Raw genomic sequence first — 18,496 nt, forward strand, 5'->3', positions numbered from 1 at the left:
TCACCAACTCCTGGAGTCCACCCAAACCCATGTCCATTGAATTGGTGATGCCATCCAACCATCTCATCCTCTGTCGTCCCCTTCACCTCCTGCCCTCAATCTTTTCCAGCATCAGGGTCTTTTCCAACGAGTTAGCTCTTCTCATCAGGTGGCCAAAGTATTGGAGTTTCAGCTTCAACATCAGTCCTTCCAATGAACATCCAGGACTGATCTCCTTTAGGATGGACTGGTTGGATCTCCTTGCAGTCCAAGGGACTCTCAAGAGTCTTCTCCAACACTACAGTTCAAAAGCATCAATTCTTCAGTGCTCAGCTTTCTTTATAGTCCAACTCTCACATCCATACAAGACCACTGGAAAAACCATAGCCTTGACTAGATGGACTTTGTTGACAAAGTAATGTCATCACCGACTCAATGGACATGAGTTTGAGTAAATTCTGGGAGTTGGTGATGGACAGGAAGGCCTGGCGAGCTGCAGTCCATGGGGTCGCTAAGAGTCCAGAACAATTGAGTGATTGAACTGAACCGAACTGACCCTTTCTACGCTGATAGCGTGTGTCGATGTTGCTATTTAAGCCTGGTGAGGGGCCAGGCAGGTAATTTAGAAGCATGCAGCCCAGCAAAGGGCCTGTGGCCCATTAGAGAGCTCAAGCCCCATCCAAAAGGGTTACCCTCCACTAGCCCAGCATGGCCTTGGGATGGAAACCATTCAAACAGTAGCAGAACAAAACAACAAAACACCAACCCCACAACCCACACACTGGGTGGGCCACCAAAATCCTGGCATGGCAGACTAGATGCACGGGACACCTGCTCCCAGCCTCCGCTGTCACCTCCAAGTGCATGAATACTAATGTTTGGCAGCCTTTCTCTCCTTGGAGAATTTTTTTCTCCATTATTAAGATAACCGGTGAAAAGTAGCATTGGCCAATAGCTGTACAAAATTGTGATTTGTATGGAAAGAATCCCCTCAATTAAGGAAACGTGCCTCTACACATTATTCCAGGAGTCTTCCAAGAGCAGTTTCACACAGGCCTAGCAGATAGAACATTGTTACTATCCCAGTTTCAGAGAAGACACAATGTCCCTGAACTCAGCTCCTTCAAGGAGCAAGACCACATCCTTAGCCGCTAAATTTAAAACAGTAATAACATCTCCTATTGAGTAGGTACCCACCTTGTAGGGACACCCTTTCATCACCTTCCCGAGGAAGGGAAGGAACACAGGGGTCAGTTAGATAATTGGTAAGTGCACATTTGTTTTTTCTATTGTTTCCACCATTTAAAGTACAAAAGCAATGCTGTACACATCATCGTAGAACACTCAAACGAAAACTATGGAATAATCACCCCTCACCCCCATACCTGCCCTGAGGCCATCCACACTGATGGGAAGGACACCCTGTAAGTACAAACAACATCTCCATGTGATAAACCATGAAGCTTTCCCGGTTAGGCTGCACGGTTAATTTCAGCTCCTGCTTGGACCAGTCGGCGAGTCCCCGCCCACTCGCTAGCCCCGCCCACCCCGAGTCGCTCCGTCCCCACGCTCGCCCCACCCCACTCACTCCTCCCTCGAGAGCCCGGATGCGGAAGTGGGGCCGGGTTTCCGCTGTTAACTTCGGCTCTTCCTGGCTGGTGGAGTGTTTTCTGCGTCGGGTCGGTCCCTCCCCGCGGCTGCGGCGCTGACGTGGCTCCCGGAAGTGGGGTTGGCGCGGAGCCGTCATGTTGCAGCAGGTAAGGGGCTGTGGGCGCTGGGAGAGGGCGGCGGCAGCTGGGCCTGCCGGGTGAGGGCCTGGGGGGGCCCGGCCTGCCGGGTTTGAAGGGGGCGGTAGCGACGACGCCGAGTGTGGACGGGCGAGGGGAGGGGGTCGTCGCCCTGGAGGTGGAATTAGAGGAGTTGCTCCCCTCCGCACCCCTCCCCCCGGCCTAGCAGTGAAGTTTATGTCGTCGAAGCAGCGTTGGAGGTGATGGACGCTTGGTCCACTCCCGTGACCACATCTGCCTTCAGGGCTAATTACAGCCCTTACGTTTATATCTTCCTGTTTTCGGAAAGATTACACTTTTACTCAGGTTATCGTAGGTGTTGTTTTCGTACTGAGGAGTTACTGTGGTCCAGGCACCGTCCTAAGCCCTGGGAAGGAGCTGCGAACAACGCGGAATGTTTCCTGCTTTGAATGGGAGAGTGAAATGGACCGTGCGGGGTTGGGGGCCGGACCAGGGCCGGGGCGCGGAGACAGGATAAGTTACAAGACTAAAGGTGTTTTCACATAGTGATAACAAAGCCAGGGTGATGTGACAGCAGAGACCTGGGCTGTGAGTTCCAGGTGGCTGTGACCGTGTCTTTCCATTGTCTTCCGTGTTGACTACCTTGCTGCCTTGCATGGAGTGGGCATGAAGGACGGAATTTTGTTTTGCTTCATGAGTGTTTACTTTTCCTATCAGGACAGTAATGACGACACTGAAGATGTTTCACTGTTTGACGCAGAAGAGGAGACAACTAACAGATCGAGAAAATCCAAAATCAGGTATGAGGATAAGTTGTAAGGGATGGGTTAGCCTCTGGCGCTGTTTTTCTGTTGACTGGTGCCAGCAGTGGGTTTCCGGGCAGAGTGGTTGTGAGAGTGCTGGTGAAGATTGTGTACTGCCAGTTTGCTTTTCAGTCTGAGATGAGATGACATCTCACGTTTTCTCTGGGAATAATTAACATGGAATTTTACTCAGTACTGTTTCCAAATCTGCAAAGCCAATTATTTGAACACTGGTGTTTTTAATTCTGACTTTTGTACCAAGGACACACAGGTTTTTTTAGATAGTTTCTAAAGATACATTACATTTTGGGTTTATTGTGAAAATTTCAGTACTGTATCTTTTGTATCAATTAATATGAAAGCATCAAGCCAAACAAATGTCAATTCCAAACTTAGTGCTCTCTAAAGAAATTCACTTAATGAAATCAACCTCTACCTGAACCGAAAACATTATGCCAAGTGAGAGATACCAGTGCAGAAGACCACATTTTATATGATTTCATTTATGTGGAATGTCCAGAACAGGCAAATCCACAGGGACAGAAAGTACCTTAGTGGTTACCGAGGGCTGGAGAAGGGATGAGATTGGGGTAAATGGGGGCGTGACTGCCCACAGGTATAGGATTTCTTTTTAGGGGGGGAACATCATGAAAAAGTTCTAAAATTGATTGTGTGATAGTTGCACAATTCTGTGAATATACCAGAAATCACTGAATTATACCCTTTCAACAGGTGAATTGTATGGCATATGGTTATATCTCAGTGATGCTGTTAATAAAACACCAACTCTGCCTGATGGGTATTTTGTCTTAATGCCTGATTTCTGAGGGCCTGGGAATTCTGAGGGCGTGCTTTTTAGACAGATGAAAATAGGAGTCAGTCCTAAGAGTATAGTGTCCCTTATTTCTCCAACCTTGGTAAGGTTTCTTGTTATGTATCTTGTGAAAGTTTATAGTCAGTGAGGTGTAAAGTCATGTTTATATAGTGTATTTTCTGTGACAGCAGGGCCTAGTCAAATAATGGGACTTAGGAAAAAAGAGAGGTACTCGGTTTGCTTCTTCCTCAAGTCACCTTTTATTTTGACAAGACTCTGCATGGTTCTGTGGCTGAAACATTTTCATCTACATCTGCAGTATCTGTCGTAAAATGTAATTGCATTTCTTTTGTTATGTTTTGGTTTTCAGACACCCAGTGGCATCATTTTTCCATTTATTCTTTCGAGTCAGTGCAATTATAGTCTATCTTCTCTGTGAATTGTTCAGCAGCAGCTTTATTGCCTGTATGGTGACAATTATCTTGTTGTTGTCATGTGACTTTTGGGCAGTCAAGGTAGGTTTGATTGTTTTTATTTTAAAACTGTTTAATATGATGAGATTGAATGACGTATAAACAGTAAAAAAAAAAAAAAAAAAAGACACTTAGCATTTTCGATTGGGGTTAATTTATCTTTTTGTTACCTTAGGCCTCATCTCTGTAAAAGTGCCCGTTATGTCACAGTAGGTTACTACTCTACTGACTTGTCTGTATGTTAGGTTAACCTGCATCAGCTTTAAAGTGAAACAAACAAAAATGGGACCAGCAGCTACAGACCACACGTACTGCTTCTGGTCCACACCATTGGTTTTGCTTCAGGGGTCACCTCTGGCTGTGTCCTGTGTGATTTCTAGATACGACCCCAGGATAGCTTGACCCCAGATAACTGAAGGAGTCCCCACCATTGCGAAGGCTCCCATGGGTGCTCCAGGACAGTGTTTCTTAGCCAGGGCCAATTCCCCCCACCCCAGCGGGCGTTTGTTGTGTGTCCCCGTCCAAGGACATTTTTGGTTGTCACACCTCGGGGTGGAGAAGTGTGCTGTTGGCATAATGGTGGAGGCCAGGGATGCTGCTGGACATCTTAACGTGCATAGCCGGGACAGCCCCCCATGTCAGAGAATTATCTGGTCCTGAGTGTAGATAGTGCCTGGGCTGAGGAGCCATGGCCGTATTGTAGGGGATACTGAGAAGGTAAGAAATGGCTCAGACCCAGAGGCTATGGTGGGTGGAGCGGTAGTTGTATAGATAGAGGGGCATGTGAGGAAGTCACTGTGGTCAAATATGGAAATGTAGACTCCAGGATTAGGCATATGAGTATTCACTGTAAAACCTTTTTGTGTATTTGGAAATTTTCAAATTTCGATTACAGGGGGGAAAAATGCAAAAACTAGTTTTGGAATTTCAGAGATGTGTTTACTGATTCAAAAACCAATAAGATGTTACACGTCTACTCATGCCCACCAACCCAGCCGTTTTAGATCTTTTGATTCTTACAGATAATCAGAAGTGGTTGGCTTGGTGGTGGCCAGTTTCTGTAGGCCACAAAATGTAGAGAATAAAGATTACAGAGATCTGTTTCATGTAGGTACTTTTGTGCAGTCTTCTTTGGCTTGATTTCTTTGAATTTCTTTTGTTGCTTTATGTCCTAAAGTGTTTACTGTATCCAGGTCATAGTTTTGTTTTGACGAATGTTTCTTTTTGTTGTTCATGTTAGTTCTGCCTAGCCAGATAGAACACTACCTTTTGACTTGTAGTCAGTTCTTCCTGGTAGTTTCCAAAAATTAAATAATTAGAACCCTGTGGGTTTAGAGTTTTAAGAAATATGGCCAGATAATATATTTTCTGATGAACTCTTTAAAAAATAAAAAAACCTAAAGCTTAAAGAAAGTCACTCTTTTTGTGTGGCAGGATTACTTACAGATACACAAATAATTGAGATATGAAATTAAGTCAGGAATGGGGAAACTATTAAATGGACTGCTTACACAATACTGGGTGGCTCACAAACAACAGGGATTTATTTTCCACATTCTGGAGGCTGGAAATCCAGGTACAGGGTGCCAGCATGGTCAGCTTCTAGGGCCCTCCTCCAGGTTCTAGACTGCTCACCTCTCACACAGCTGAGAGCAGAGAGAGGGTAGAAACTGCCTCTGAGGGAGACACTAATCCCATCTGCACAGGCTCCCTGCTCCTGACCTCATCTCACCCTCGTCACCTCCCTGAGGCTTTCTCCTGACACCATCACTGGGCGATGCTGTGGGGCTAGACTTTCAGTACATGAATTTGGGGGAATGCAGTATTCAGTCCAAAAGTAGGTCCCAGTGGCTGAAGAGTTGGGTTTAGAAACAGGGAACCAGAGAAAGGACGAGAGCTAACGAGGGGAAAGAAGGGTGATGTTTGTGGATGTGCCGACCCTGTCACCTCTGTCCTGCTGGGCCTGCCGTGGCCAATGTAGTTACTTTTTTGTCCAGGCCTCGTATGTACTGGTATTAACTGGGTGTTACGGATGGAAAGCTGATGATTTGTTGTTTGTGAAATGTTACACTAAGATAGGATGTTAAGGTAGATCTGTCAGTGCTATTTTTAAAATGTGTGTATATGTATTAATCTTCACCAGAATGTCACAGGTAGACTAATGGTTGGCCTGCGCTGGTGGAATCATATTGATGAAGATGGAAAAAGCCATTGGGTGTTTGAGTCCCGAAAGGTAAACAAACAGCCTTTGGTGTTTTGGTTTTCTTGCATGTCATTTAATACATTTTGTGTAGATAATATTTGAATATTTAAGGATAAATTACATATGCAGACGTAATTGACTCATAAAGAACTACCCCAGATCACTCGGCGGGGCAGTACTAAACTAGGTGGCCTTCTGAACTCCCTGTTTTCTCTGGCTGGCTCAGGCTGAAAATGGTGTGTCCAGGAAAGAATCATGAGAGAGGGCTTGGGCTTGGAGTGTATGCCATGTGTGCGGCTGGCCCCTAGGGGCTGCTGCTGCAGGATCTCTTCTGAGCCCCTTGGCTCCATGGGCTGTGCCAGGGGTAACTGCCTCCAATGGCTCCCTCTTTCCCCCACAGTCTTCCTCCATTCGTGGGCAGGGAAGAAAGGATTGCAACTGCATAGAAAATCTGAGTTGATGGAAGCAGTTTGCTCTTCAGGCTTTGCCTTCAGAAGCGCTGGGGGACGCTGGTCTGCTTGGGGTTTTAACCTGCTTCTCTGTAGTGGAATCAGCTTGGGTGGCAGAGGACAACATTCTTGAAGACAGCACTGGTTAAATCTCTCACCTTCTGCTTGGAAGGGCCCTGACTGGTGCTTCTCTGAAAGCAGTGTTGTGCTCAGTGAGCCCTAGACCTTTATGTTATAAAACCCACCTGGGGAACAGCGCACCACCTTTTACAATCCTGGATATTGCTAAGATGTCGTGGTCATTGTTAGGGTCCTGACTCCTGGACCCTGACTTGACCTTTGAGTCTCCAGGATGACCATAGCCTTGATTTCTTAAATCCTTACCATGAAGGTGTCGTTCAAGGGTTGCTTATGAATAACCAGTGTAAGTGCAAGAGGGATGACTAGAAGTCCAACACCCTTACTGTGTTGCGTGATGACAAACTGTCCACTTTGCCTTGAAAATGAAACATTCTCGATTTAAAACAAAGCATGTTAAGACCAGTTATAAAAATCACATCTACTGTTTGAACAGGGCAGGGAGTAGGGGTTCAAAGTTGGTACTTGGGTTGTCTGTATTAATTTATTTAAATTTGAGGGTAAGGAGTTTTTCATTAAAAATGTTTTAACTTTTTGCCAATAAATATCACAGAACCTCGGTTATTAAATCTGTGTTGTTTTGTAGGCCTCCCCTCAAGAGGGTAAGACCGTCTCTGAGGCTGAATCAAGGATCTTCTGGTTGGGCCTCGTTGCCTGTCCTGTGCTGTGGGTGGTCTTTGCCTTCAGTGCCCTCTTCTCTTTCAGAGTAAAGTGGTTGGTGAGTGTCGGTGACCCACCCAGGTGGCCGGTGGGTAATGGGAATAGGCGACCACCCGTCTTATCAGTAACATCAGGGTCCCGTCTCAAACAGGCAGCTTCATCTTGTATTTCCCGAGTGTGGGTTCTCAACTCTGCTTTCCTCTGAGCGCTAGAAAACAGAGTCCTGTGAAAGACCCCGTCTCACCAGTTCTCCAGGTGCCCAGCAGTGTGTTTACTTAGCTCACCTAAGTGATCACCGCATTGGTAATCACAGTGCAGTGATTACCACATGATCCCATGACCTTGTCAGGTGTGGGTGGTCTGCATACTCCAGATGTGCTTAGCTTAGTTTGGGACTAACGGTGGTCCTCCCTGAAAATGCTGGTGGTGACCTGTCCTGGTCATCTGCTGCAACAGTCACTGTGCGATCTCTCTCAGTTTCTCTGGTTCGGGAGGTTGGAAGGGGCTTGTCTGGGAAGTTCTGGCTTGGGATCTTTTGTTTTTTTGATCAGACAGTGGCTAGGGACTGGTATGGCTCCTCTCTGTGAGGTCCCATGGCCTCCCACATGGATTTTGCACACGGCTAGTTGGGGCTTCCTCTCAACCTGGTGGCCTCGTGGCAGTAAGTCTGCCTACTTGAGGGTTGTAGCTCCAGGTGAGAGGGCTGGAGCGCACATGCTGAGGTGCCTGGTGCAGCTGTACCTGTTTGCTCCGGATGCCCTGACAAAGTACCACAGACTGGGGGCTGACACAGCAGAACTGTGTGTTCTCCCAATTCTGAAGGTCTCTGTCTCTGGCTTATTGGCCGTCTTCTCCATGTGTCTTTGCTTGGTCTTCCCTCTGTACATGTCAGTGTCCTAATCTCCTCTGCTTATAAGGACAACAGTCATGTGGGATTAGGGCCATGTTGATCTTTCTCTTGACTATTCTTTTGGAATTCTTAAGGAAATAATTGACACTTGCACTCCTTCTGGGTCTCAATTACTTTTATATCTCTACTCACAGAACCATGGAAAATAGTAGAGAGGGAATGGTCCGCCACTGCACCCCCGGGTCTAACACAGAGCACGCTTGTTGATGGCTGCTTGTTGAACAGTGCAGAGCTCGTGGTGGATGAATCTGTTCTGGAAGGGAGACAGGAGGAGTCTCTGCCACCCTTCACAAAGCTTCCTCCTCCTCCTCTTTCCCGAGCTGGGCTCCGTGTCTCATTGATAGCAGAGAGAACGGTCAGTCACTGTCAGGCCCGTAACCGTTGATTGTTGCCCTCCCCCAGGCGGTGGTTATCATGGGCGTGGTGCTGCAAGGGGCCAACCTGTATGGCTACATCAGGTGCAAAGTGGGGAGCAGGAAGAACCTAACCAGCATGGCCACCTCGTACCTTGGGAGGCAGTTTTTAAGACAAGTAAGTGTTCTCTGGAGGTGAGGATCATTTTGATGTGGTCAGTGACTAATGCAGTGATGATTTCTAACTCTTGTAGAGTTTAATTTCTATGAAATACTTGAAGTTTTTAAAGGGATATATTTAAGTATGAAATGATGATAGTCAAGTTATTTTATTTTGTCTTTGGAAGCTTTTAGGACATTCCAAAAATGTCAGTGTCCTGAAGTTATTTTAAAACCAGAGGGTTAAAATGTTCATTGACAATAATTTTTTTTTGTTTTTTTAAGAAAAATTAACTGAAGTTCAGTTGCTTTCCATTACTTCTGGTGGCAGTCTTGAAGAATGTATCTTATACAGTTTTAAGGTTTATAGTAAGAGCAAGTTAGAAACATAAGACCGTATCATTAAAGATTATTTTTAAAGTATTCAGATTTTTTTAAGAACGTGTAAGACAGAGGATGAGATGGCTGGATGGCATCACCAGCTCGATGGACATAAGTTTGAGTAAACTCTGGGAGTTGGTGATGGACAGGGAGGCCTGGTGTGCTGTGATTCACGGGGCTGCAAAGAGTCAGACATGACTGAGCGGCTGAACTGAATTGAACTGAAGTTTTATTACTGTAGTTTCTGGATGTGAAGGTTTTGGTTAGAGTTTTCAGTGGGATCAGTAGTATTCTTAGGTAAAAATAGTTGCTGGTAAAATCTTTAGGAAATTGATTAGGTCTTTGTGTGAGTGACTCCTCACGTTTGTGTTTGTGCAGTAGGTTGGGCAGGTAATGATGCACGGGACAGTTAGAGGTTTTCAACCTTGGCCCTGCATCAGGCTTGCCTGGAGGGTTAGAACACAGATCTCCGGGTTCCACCCCCAAAGTTTCTTACTTACTTGATAACCTGGGGCCAGGTCTCACCAGTTACTTGTTTACAGGTTCCCAGGTGGTGCTGATGTTGCTGGTCCAGAGGTTACATTTGTGACTAAGGCCCTGAGAGGTCAAGTGGCATGTCAGAAATATACAGCGGCTAAGTGGTTCAAAGTGAGGGCTTAACTCAGCTCTCCTCTCTTGAAATTCGTTGCTCTTTCCTGTATGGTTTCTCTTGTAGGAAACTTGAGAAGTGGGGAAAGCAAGGATTCTTGCAGGGCCATGATTCCTCTTGAGGGCTTTGGCAGAGTCCCAATATACTTTGGCTGGGTGAAGTCCACCTTATGGTAATTTTCAAGTGTGCGCTCAATAGGTTTTTCCCTTCAGATTTTGATCTTTGAGCCTGACGTACATGGACAGGGTCAGTAGACTTACATGGCAGCCAGTGATGCTCTGCTCCAGTGAGACGGCTTGCTGGACATCCGGGTGGACTCGCTGCTTTACTTCAGCGTGACAGTAATTTTTAACATAATTGGGCCATGTAGTAACTGCATCTGCTGACGAATACCTAGTCCTTTGAATCTGGTGTTTTATGTAAAATAGCTTTTCTTTGTTTTGTAAATCGATTTTGGCATTAAGGAATTGTTTCTCTTTTGCAGACCACTGGCGACACTCAGACCACCTCAGGAGAGTGAAAGCCTGCGTGCTTTTTTCATGGGGAACCGCCCAGGGGGGGTCTCAACTGAAACTTCAGAACTCAGAAGCTATTGCAAAGAGGAGTGTGGGGTTTGTTTTTTCATTTAAAAATTTACTTTAAGAAAAAGGAAAAGTAGTTTTCATATTGTCTTCTTTTTAGCACCTGGGCCTTGAAGTTGTGGTATGGCTAGAAACACTGTCAGCATTTGGTTTATGGTATACATAGGTGTCTGTCCATAGTCTTGTGAGATTGCTGTGTCTTAAGTTAAAGTGTTTGTGTTCATGTCCATGTAAATGGAGACCTTTGCGTCTTGGTTCATAGAACACAGAAGGATGTTCTTAGTCGATCTCAAAACTCTGTGTTTACCTACTGTTTCTGTAGATTATTTTAGAAGTTTTTGCTTCCATGGTGAGAATGAGCACTTTGGCTAATGTGTACATTAGAAATAATGGTTAATTTTACATTTAATATATACTTCATAGTGAAACTTCTTATCCTAGGCATTCACAGGCAGGTAAAAACCACACTTGGGCTGTTGGTGTTAACTAGTTTCTAAAATTTGGCTTATTGATGAGTCTTGTACTGCAGGACCCAGTTAACATAACAGGAACATTAATAGTGTATTTTCATGGGATTCCTAGGGATTGCTGCTGTTCTATTTATTTTTGGGGGAGAATAGCCAGATTTTACTTTGAAACTCCCAGAAGCTCTTCACTGGTCCTCGGCCTGATGAAGTCTTTCTCCACTTAAAGAGTATTATTCTTATGTCATAGTGAGAATAATTATTTCGATACTTGGCATTGTAAATGCCTAAAAGACGTTTTATTTTATGAATCTGTTTTTTTGTCTTGCTGTGATAGGGATATTGTAAATCATGCATTTGTATTAACGGTATTTCTTAAAACAACATATGTAACAATCTGCAAAATACTGTAGGCATCTGTGAATTCTGTCTGTAATCTTTGGCAGGTACTGTAAACTTTGTTTTAATCAATGGATTATTTTTTGACTGTATTTATACATTGTTAAAAATTTTTTGAAGATGTTTTTGTTTAATTGAATGAGTGTCTTTATTGGAGTGAGAGCTTTGAAGGTGCATAACTTTATATTTGTATAAAACTCTACTGTTTACAAAGCACTGTGACGTTTGTGATCTCCGTTGATCCTCATGGCAAACCTGTTCTGTGTGACACCAGTGTATTGGTGACAGAGCGGGACCTCAGGTCACTGAGGGACTTGTTCAAGAAGCCACTGATTACAGGAAGACCCGTCAGGACACGTGCCTGATTTTTGAGGAAATCCTTGTCTCTAAATATCCTTTCCTTTCTTATGAATCATTAACTTACTAAGTCGTTAATTTGGTAAGTGCTTGTTTCCCATTTTATTTATACTCATCTGGTGAGTAAAGTGAATGCTGTGTAAAGACATGTTTTTATTGAACCTGAAAGATCTGACGTCAGTCTGTTGAGTTGGGAGTCTAGCAGGAGACCCAGTGGTGTCGTTCTCAAGGCAGCTGTTGTTATTTGAGGCTGCGATCCTAAACCAGAGTGAATTTCGGATCGTGCACGTGGCAGCACCTGCTGTTTACTGCTGTTTATCCCCCACTGTTAGTTTTTCCCTTCTACTCATTTCTCACTTACTAGCCAGAACATGGCAACAAAGACAGTGTTTTCGAGATTTTTTTGCCCTTTCGTGGTTTCACTTCCAGGAAGTGTCCTTAGAAGGATGGCATACCCCTCTGTTCTTTCCACCCCTGTTAGCTGAAATGTACATGGAACAGATGGTGCTTGAATAGTTGCTGTGGTCAGTGAGGTGGAAGCCTCCTCTTGTGAACAGCAGAGAAGTAGAGATTGAGTTCCCTCTTGTGGGGACAGTAGCCCTGAAGTGCCTGTCTGAATTTTTAAGTGAGAAACAGACTTCTGTCTTTTTTAAGTGTTACTACTGTTTTCCTGTTGCTCCAGCCTAACTGAATTCTTATCAGTTTGTATTTTTAGCTTCCCCCACAGTTTCTGTTAGTGTGGAATTTGAGATGTAGGAGTTCAGCAGACACATGTTTGCTCTTTCCACTGTGAGGTATTTAAGCTAACAAGTCCAGCCCTTCCAGATGCTGTTGTTGCATAAAAATTGACCCCGAAACCAAGGGTGAAGTCCATCAGAGACAGCTTTTCTCTGCTACACAGTCTAGGCTCAGCTGAGAGATTTGAAGGCCGAGGTTTGCATGCTGTCCAGGAGGCAGGAGGCATCTAGGGGTGTCTTCTTGGGTCTGGAAGCTGATGCTGGCTGTCAGCTGGACTGCAGCCAGGTTGCTGGTTAGAACACCTACATTTGCAGCCTCTGGGTTGTCTCTCCGTGGAGGCTCATCTGGCGTCGTCTCCACAGCCTGGCAGCTGGGGTCTCGGACAGGCTTCCCTAGGGAGCCAGAGAAGTGTGTGACGTTCTGTGGTTAGCCTCGGGATTCACGTAGTGTCGCTTCTGCCACTATCTGGTTGAAGAAGTCACAAAGTCCCCCTGCGTTCACAGAGAGGGGACATAGCAACCATCTTCGGAAGGTAAAAATCTGCCCCCCATACGCTTTAATCGTTTCAAGACTGAAAGCTAGTTGGAAGAGACTATGGGGTGCAAATATTGCTTTCCCTTTTGTCTTGCTTGGTCGACCTTGAGCACAGGTGAATTGGCTGGGGCAGTGTTGCACTCCCCAGGCCCTGTGTACCTGTTCTCTGACCCACCTTTGAAAGCTGGATGTTGTGCAGAGCTTATGGCACAGTAAGTCCACCGAGGTGTCAATACTGTCATCCATCAAATTAGTAAAACTCTTTAGAGCTCATTCAGAGTTCTTTGATGTCTATTAACCTCATTTGATTCTCCCTCTGTAACTGCCAGAGGGAGGTGAGACTGTGAAAACCTCGTGTTACTGACATTTGCATGTAGTAGAGACACGTGATGTTCCCCTGCTATTCCTTTTGTTCTCTTCTGCTTCCCAGCAGCCCCCTACCTAACAGAAGCCATGAGGTCAGTTGTGGCCCATGTGATGCAAGCGAAGGTGTGATCTGTCACTTCTGGGTGAGCAAGGTACCTCGGATGTGGGATTCTCCAATCTTCTTCCCTTCCGAGGCAGCCAGGGGTGCTTGAAGTCGTACCTCGGCCAGCCAGGTCCCTGGGGGGCTTGTCCAGCAGAATTTCCCACCTGCTGCTATCAGACGAACGGTGTGAGTGAGGAGTAAACTCCTGGTGGAGCCACTTGATCTGGTGAATATGTTTCCATAACAACACAACACAATAGCCTGTTCTGATGAATACAGGTGTACAACTGACAAGTAATACTCAGAAAACTTTTGAGTCCCAGTTTGCTGTTGGATTCTGGTCCCTTGGTGCAGGGTTGCCAGTTCTGGTCATACCAGACAGGTGAAGTCAACCAGGTGAAAACTCAAGTACGAGGGTCCACCTGCATCTGAATGAACCGGAAGCTCCTCATTTCCAGCCATTGCTTGCTCTCTTAGGCATGTGGTCCCTGTGTGGCTAGGGTTTTCAGTTTTTCAAGAGAAACGGAAAATTTGGATGCTTGTATGAAATCTAGTCTTTTAATGCTTGTAAATTAAATGTTAAAAGGGAAAAAGAGAACACATGAAGCCAAACAGTTTGTTTGCAGGTCAAGTTTGGCTGTGCTAACTTTTGCTGTTGTGTGATCATGTTCACACTAGTGGGACTCTCTCTTCTGAGTCTTGAGTCAAAGCTGAGTGTCTGTAATGAGCACAGCTGTTTGGCCATCACCCACTTGGCCCTAACCACCAATTTCCGAGGAGCCCCCAAGCCACTGTTTGCAAGCCACTGCTAGGAACGTGAAGCTAAAGTCTGCATGGTTTTTGAGGAACACGTTCTCAAATCATGTGTCAGATACATTTTCAATTAAAAATAAAGTCAAAATAATAAGTTCTTATGAGAAGCAGAAAGCATTCTGTCCTTTTTATTGTTATTCTAGAAGGAAAAGAGCAAGCCTGTTGTTTCCTGAAGAAGTTAAATGTGCCAAGGAAAAGTGTAATCTAACCTTTACCCACTTTTAATTCATGAAGAAATAATAATTAAAGTACTATGGTCAGAAAATCAAATAGTACCAGAGGGCTACAAAGAAATGCAAGTCTTGCCCACTCTCAGTTCTGCTGTCAAGTAGTAGACATCTTTAGCTGCTGCAGTTTTTGTATTTGGGGGTATTTACCTTCATACTGAATAAAATGCTTATTGGTTTTTCAGTGTTTCTTGACTTACCAACTGTCTCTATTAGCTTTTGGCTTCCTACTATGAAAAATGAAGATGCCCATCAGCAGATGAATGGATAAGAAAGCTGTGGTACATATACACAATGGAATATTACTCAGCCATTAAAAAGAGTAAATTTGAATCAGTTCTAATGAGGGATGAAACTGGAGCCCATTATACAGAGTGAAGTAAGCCAGAAAGAAAAACAACAATACAGTATACTAGCGCATATATATGGAATTTAGAAAGGTGGTAATGTTAACCCTATATGCAGGACAGAAAAAGAGACACATGTATAGAACAGACTTGGGCTCTGTGGGAGAAGGTGAGGGTGGGATGATCTGAGATAATAGCCTTGAAACATGTATATTATCAATTGTGAAACAGATCACCAGTCCAGGTTTGATGCATGAGACAAGTGCTCAGGGCTGGTGCACTAGGATGACCCAGAGGGATGGGATGGGGAGGGAGGAGGGAGGGGGGGTTCAGGATGGGGAACACATGTAAATCCATTGGTTGATTCATATCAATGTATGGCAAAAACCACTACAATATTGTAAAATAATTAGCCTCCAACTAATATAAATAAATGGGGGAAAAAAAGAAAAATGAAGATTTAACTCAAACCCCTCAGGTGCTGCTAGTGGTAAAGAACCTGCCTGCCATGGTCCCTGGAGGAGGTCATGGCAACCCACTCCAGCATTCTTGCCTGGAGAGTCCCATGGACAGAGGAGCCGGGGTGGGGGGGGCCACAGTCCATAGGGTCACACACAGTCAGACACTACTGACACAGTATGCACCTCCCCCTCATATAGTTTGAGCACTTTTTTTCCCCCAGTTGTTTGTAAAATTACAGACTTAGTGTAAACCTCCATTTGTTAACTCCTTCAATTGTCCAAAGGTAAAGTTAGTTTTCTCTGTTAGTAATTCATTCACCTGCAAATAACAGAAATACTAGTGGCTTATTATATTATAAATATTTATAATTAGATATTATAAATAATAGTGGCTTAACAGAAAAAAGAAAAAACGTTTGTGTGGTTTTCTACAAAGGAGGTCTAAAAGTGGGCACTTGGTGGTGTTGATGCACTTACTAAACAATTCTCAGAAAGCTGGTTTTTGTCCCCATGCTCATTGTCTCAGGGTCACAAGATGACTGTCACAGCTGAAGATGACTCATTTGTTTATATGCAAGGAAGGAGAAGGGAGGTTCTGGTCCTGTCTGTCCTCTTCTATCAGAAAATCAAAAGCTTTCTCAGCAGTCACAGTAGGGTTTTGCTTCTGCTTACATCTCATTGGCCAGAGTGGTGTCATTCAGGTGTGTAAAGTCTGGAAAAGCAGGTAGGTAGGTGGACATTGCTGCCTTGAGTAAAAGTGAGGGCTTCCCCTTTGGCTCAGACAGTAAAGAATCTGCTTGCAATGCAGGAGATTCAGGTTCAATCCCTGGGTCGGGAAGATTCCCCTGGAGAAGGAAATGGAAACCCACTCCAGTATTCTTGCCTGAAGAAGTCCATGGACAGAGGAACCTGGTGGGCTACACAGTCCAGGGGGTCGCAGAGAATTGGACACGATTGAGCGACTAACACTTTCAAAGGAGAAAGGGACATGGGGTAGGGAATTGGCAGTGCCCACCACACACTTCTCGTGGGGCTTTATGAGGGGACACACTGCTGCTGTCAGCATTGCTGCTACAATATATAGGTAGGTGGGCACGTTGCTGCATTGGATCTGGACATTTTTTTAAATGCCAACTTTTGCTGCAAAGCTACTGAAGCACATCTTGGTGAGGTCTGTGAGGGCGTAGGATGCTGTGCTGTTACGTATTCTCACTTCAGTGTGATTTGGGGGTTGGATTTAGAATATTCAGAGCCTATCTCCCTCAAGAGTTCTCTTGAGGTGGTGCCACCCCTGGGGGGGGGGGGTATTTTTGTAAATACATTAACCATTGGTCTGCATAATGATGGGTTATTTCATGGGTGGAGAACAGTTAATGTACAATCCCAAGTTGTCTGGCATCTCTATAGCTTCCATATGTCCCAGGAAAATTATGTACATGCAAATTCTCCTTTAAAGAAAAGGGAAAAGCAGCCCTTGACAGCTGCCAGCTGGAGACTGACCTGGCCCTGACTGCTAGGCTGTGGGGTTCTCCTTGAACATAGGTAGTCCTCTATGACATTGACATCTGACAGGGTCATTCTGTGGCCCTGAGGGAGCAAGACAAAAATGGTGGACCTTGTGTAATCGTGTTGGAGCATAGGAACCACCTTTTGAATCGCAAGTTAAAGTCACTGCAGCAGCATTAGTCTGCTTTGTTGTGGACACATTCACAGGAATTATATGTGTATTTGCAGGCACCTGACTGTGTCACATGCATGTACAGGGTTTGAACAGGAAAGACCTGAAAACGCGCTAATCTCTCGCCTCTAGACTTGTCTTGAGGTTCTACACAAACAGGAAATAAAAGCTTAGGTAGAGTTGTAAATTGCTAGTGTTATGTGCCCCAGTACACATGAGCCCTTCAGCAAAAGGCTTATTTCAGATGCTTAAGGAAATCTATTAGCTGAAGATGAACCTAGCTTAGTAGAGATTTCAGTGACTACACATGACAAAGAATACTAAGATGTTCAGAGTTCTGAAAAGTCACTGAAAGAACCTGCAACCTCCACCACAACAACCATTAAAGGAAAGGGGCAACAAATCTGATTTCCAGAGGTGTCTCCTTATATTACTGAAATTGTCCAGTTTTCAACAACAAAAAATGGTAGGACACACAAAGAAACAAAAAAGACAGTATGGCTCATACACAGGAAAAAAATTCAACAGAAACCTTGCCCAGACTTTAAATCAGCTGTCATGAATGTTCAAAGAGCTAAAAGAGACTGTGGGCAGAGAACTGAAAGAAAGCAGGAAAATGATCTGTGAACAAAATGCGAGTATCAGTAAAGATAAAAATTATAAAAAGGAATCAAATAGAAACTGGAACTGAAAGTATAGTAACTGACATGAGAAATTCAGTGGAGAAGTTTAAACAGATGAAAGAACAATTGAAAATAGGACAATTGAAATATTGCAGTTAGAGGAGCAGAAAGAAGAGTGAAGAACAGTGAACACAGCCTGTGGACCTCAAACATACACCCTAGGGGAGTTCCAGGAGAAAGGCAGGATATTTGAGGAAATAATGGCTGGAAACTTCTCAAATTTCATAAAAGATTTTGGAAAAAAAACAACCCACATTAATCTGCACTTCTAAGAAGTGGAATGAATTCTAAGTAGGATAAATTTAAAGAGGCCCACATCTAAATACATCATAGTTGAATTGTCAAAAGACAATGCCAGAGAACATTAAAAGCAGCAAGGGAAAACAATCCACCACATGTAGAGGATGCTCAGTGAACTTAAAAGCTTACTTCTTATCAAAACCATGAGGTCAGATGACACTTTCAAAACAGACTTGAAGACAAAATAAATTGTTACAAGAGACAAGGACATTACATACTGATAAAAGGGTCAATCCCATCAGGAAGACGTGACAATTATGAACATATATGCAGTTGGTATCAGAGCTCCAAAAGAGAGGATTGAAGGGAGGAATAGAAAACTCAATAATCATTATTACTGATGATTCACTATTAATAATTTAATGATCAAGTGAGAAGATCCATCTAAAATATTCAGCATAGTCCCAAACACTCAGTAAGCACTCCATAATGGAAACTCAGAAAAGAAAACAGTTGCTTAGCTAGTTGGAAAGTAGAGCAGTCAGGAGGCCTAACCCCTAGCTGAGTGACTTCTATATGGTTTGTATTCCCATTCAGGATGTGGCATGGAGAATTGAAATGGAGAAAAGCCATCAGTTGCAGGAAAGATTCTTTTTTTTTTTTTTCTGTATTCTGTAATTTATTATACTATTGATACATGATTCCATATTATAACATAGGGAAGATATTGTAATTGAACTGTACTGTATACATCCAAACATTTTAAAAAAAAATTTTAATTGGAGG

The 18,496-nt window shown here is 44.1% G+C and overlaps 1 protein-coding gene across 2 annotated transcripts; it reads left to right on the forward strand.

The window, feature by feature from the left end:
• Positions 1–1,583: 1,583 nt before the first annotated feature.
• Positions 1,584–14,487, forward strand: TVP23C (trans-golgi network vesicle protein 23 homolog C). Of its 2 annotated transcripts, none has more exons than XM_065910001.1 (7): positions 1,584–1,736; positions 2,445–2,527; positions 3,715–3,859; positions 5,961–6,050; positions 7,194–7,325; positions 8,580–8,708; positions 10,204–14,487. In XM_065910001.1, exons 1-7 carry the CDS (start codon positions 1,725–1,727, stop codon positions 10,237–10,239), a joined length of 627 nt encoding a protein of 208 aa, XP_065766073.1. In that variant the 5' UTR covers positions 1,584–1,724; the 3' UTR covers positions 10,240–14,487. The 2 variants fall into 2 exon arrangements, with proteins under 2 accessions (XP_065766073.1, XP_065766074.1); XM_065910002.1 differs by lacking the exon at positions 1,584–1,736 and adding an exon at positions 1,948–1,966.
• Positions 14,488–18,496: the final 4,009 nt, after the last annotated feature.

This window comes from Muntiacus reevesi, chromosome 18 (assembly GCF_963930625.1).
Source record: "Muntiacus reevesi chromosome 18, mMunRee1.1, whole genome shotgun sequence".
Taxonomy (NCBI): Eukaryota; Metazoa; Chordata; class Mammalia; order Artiodactyla; family Cervidae; genus Muntiacus; species Muntiacus reevesi.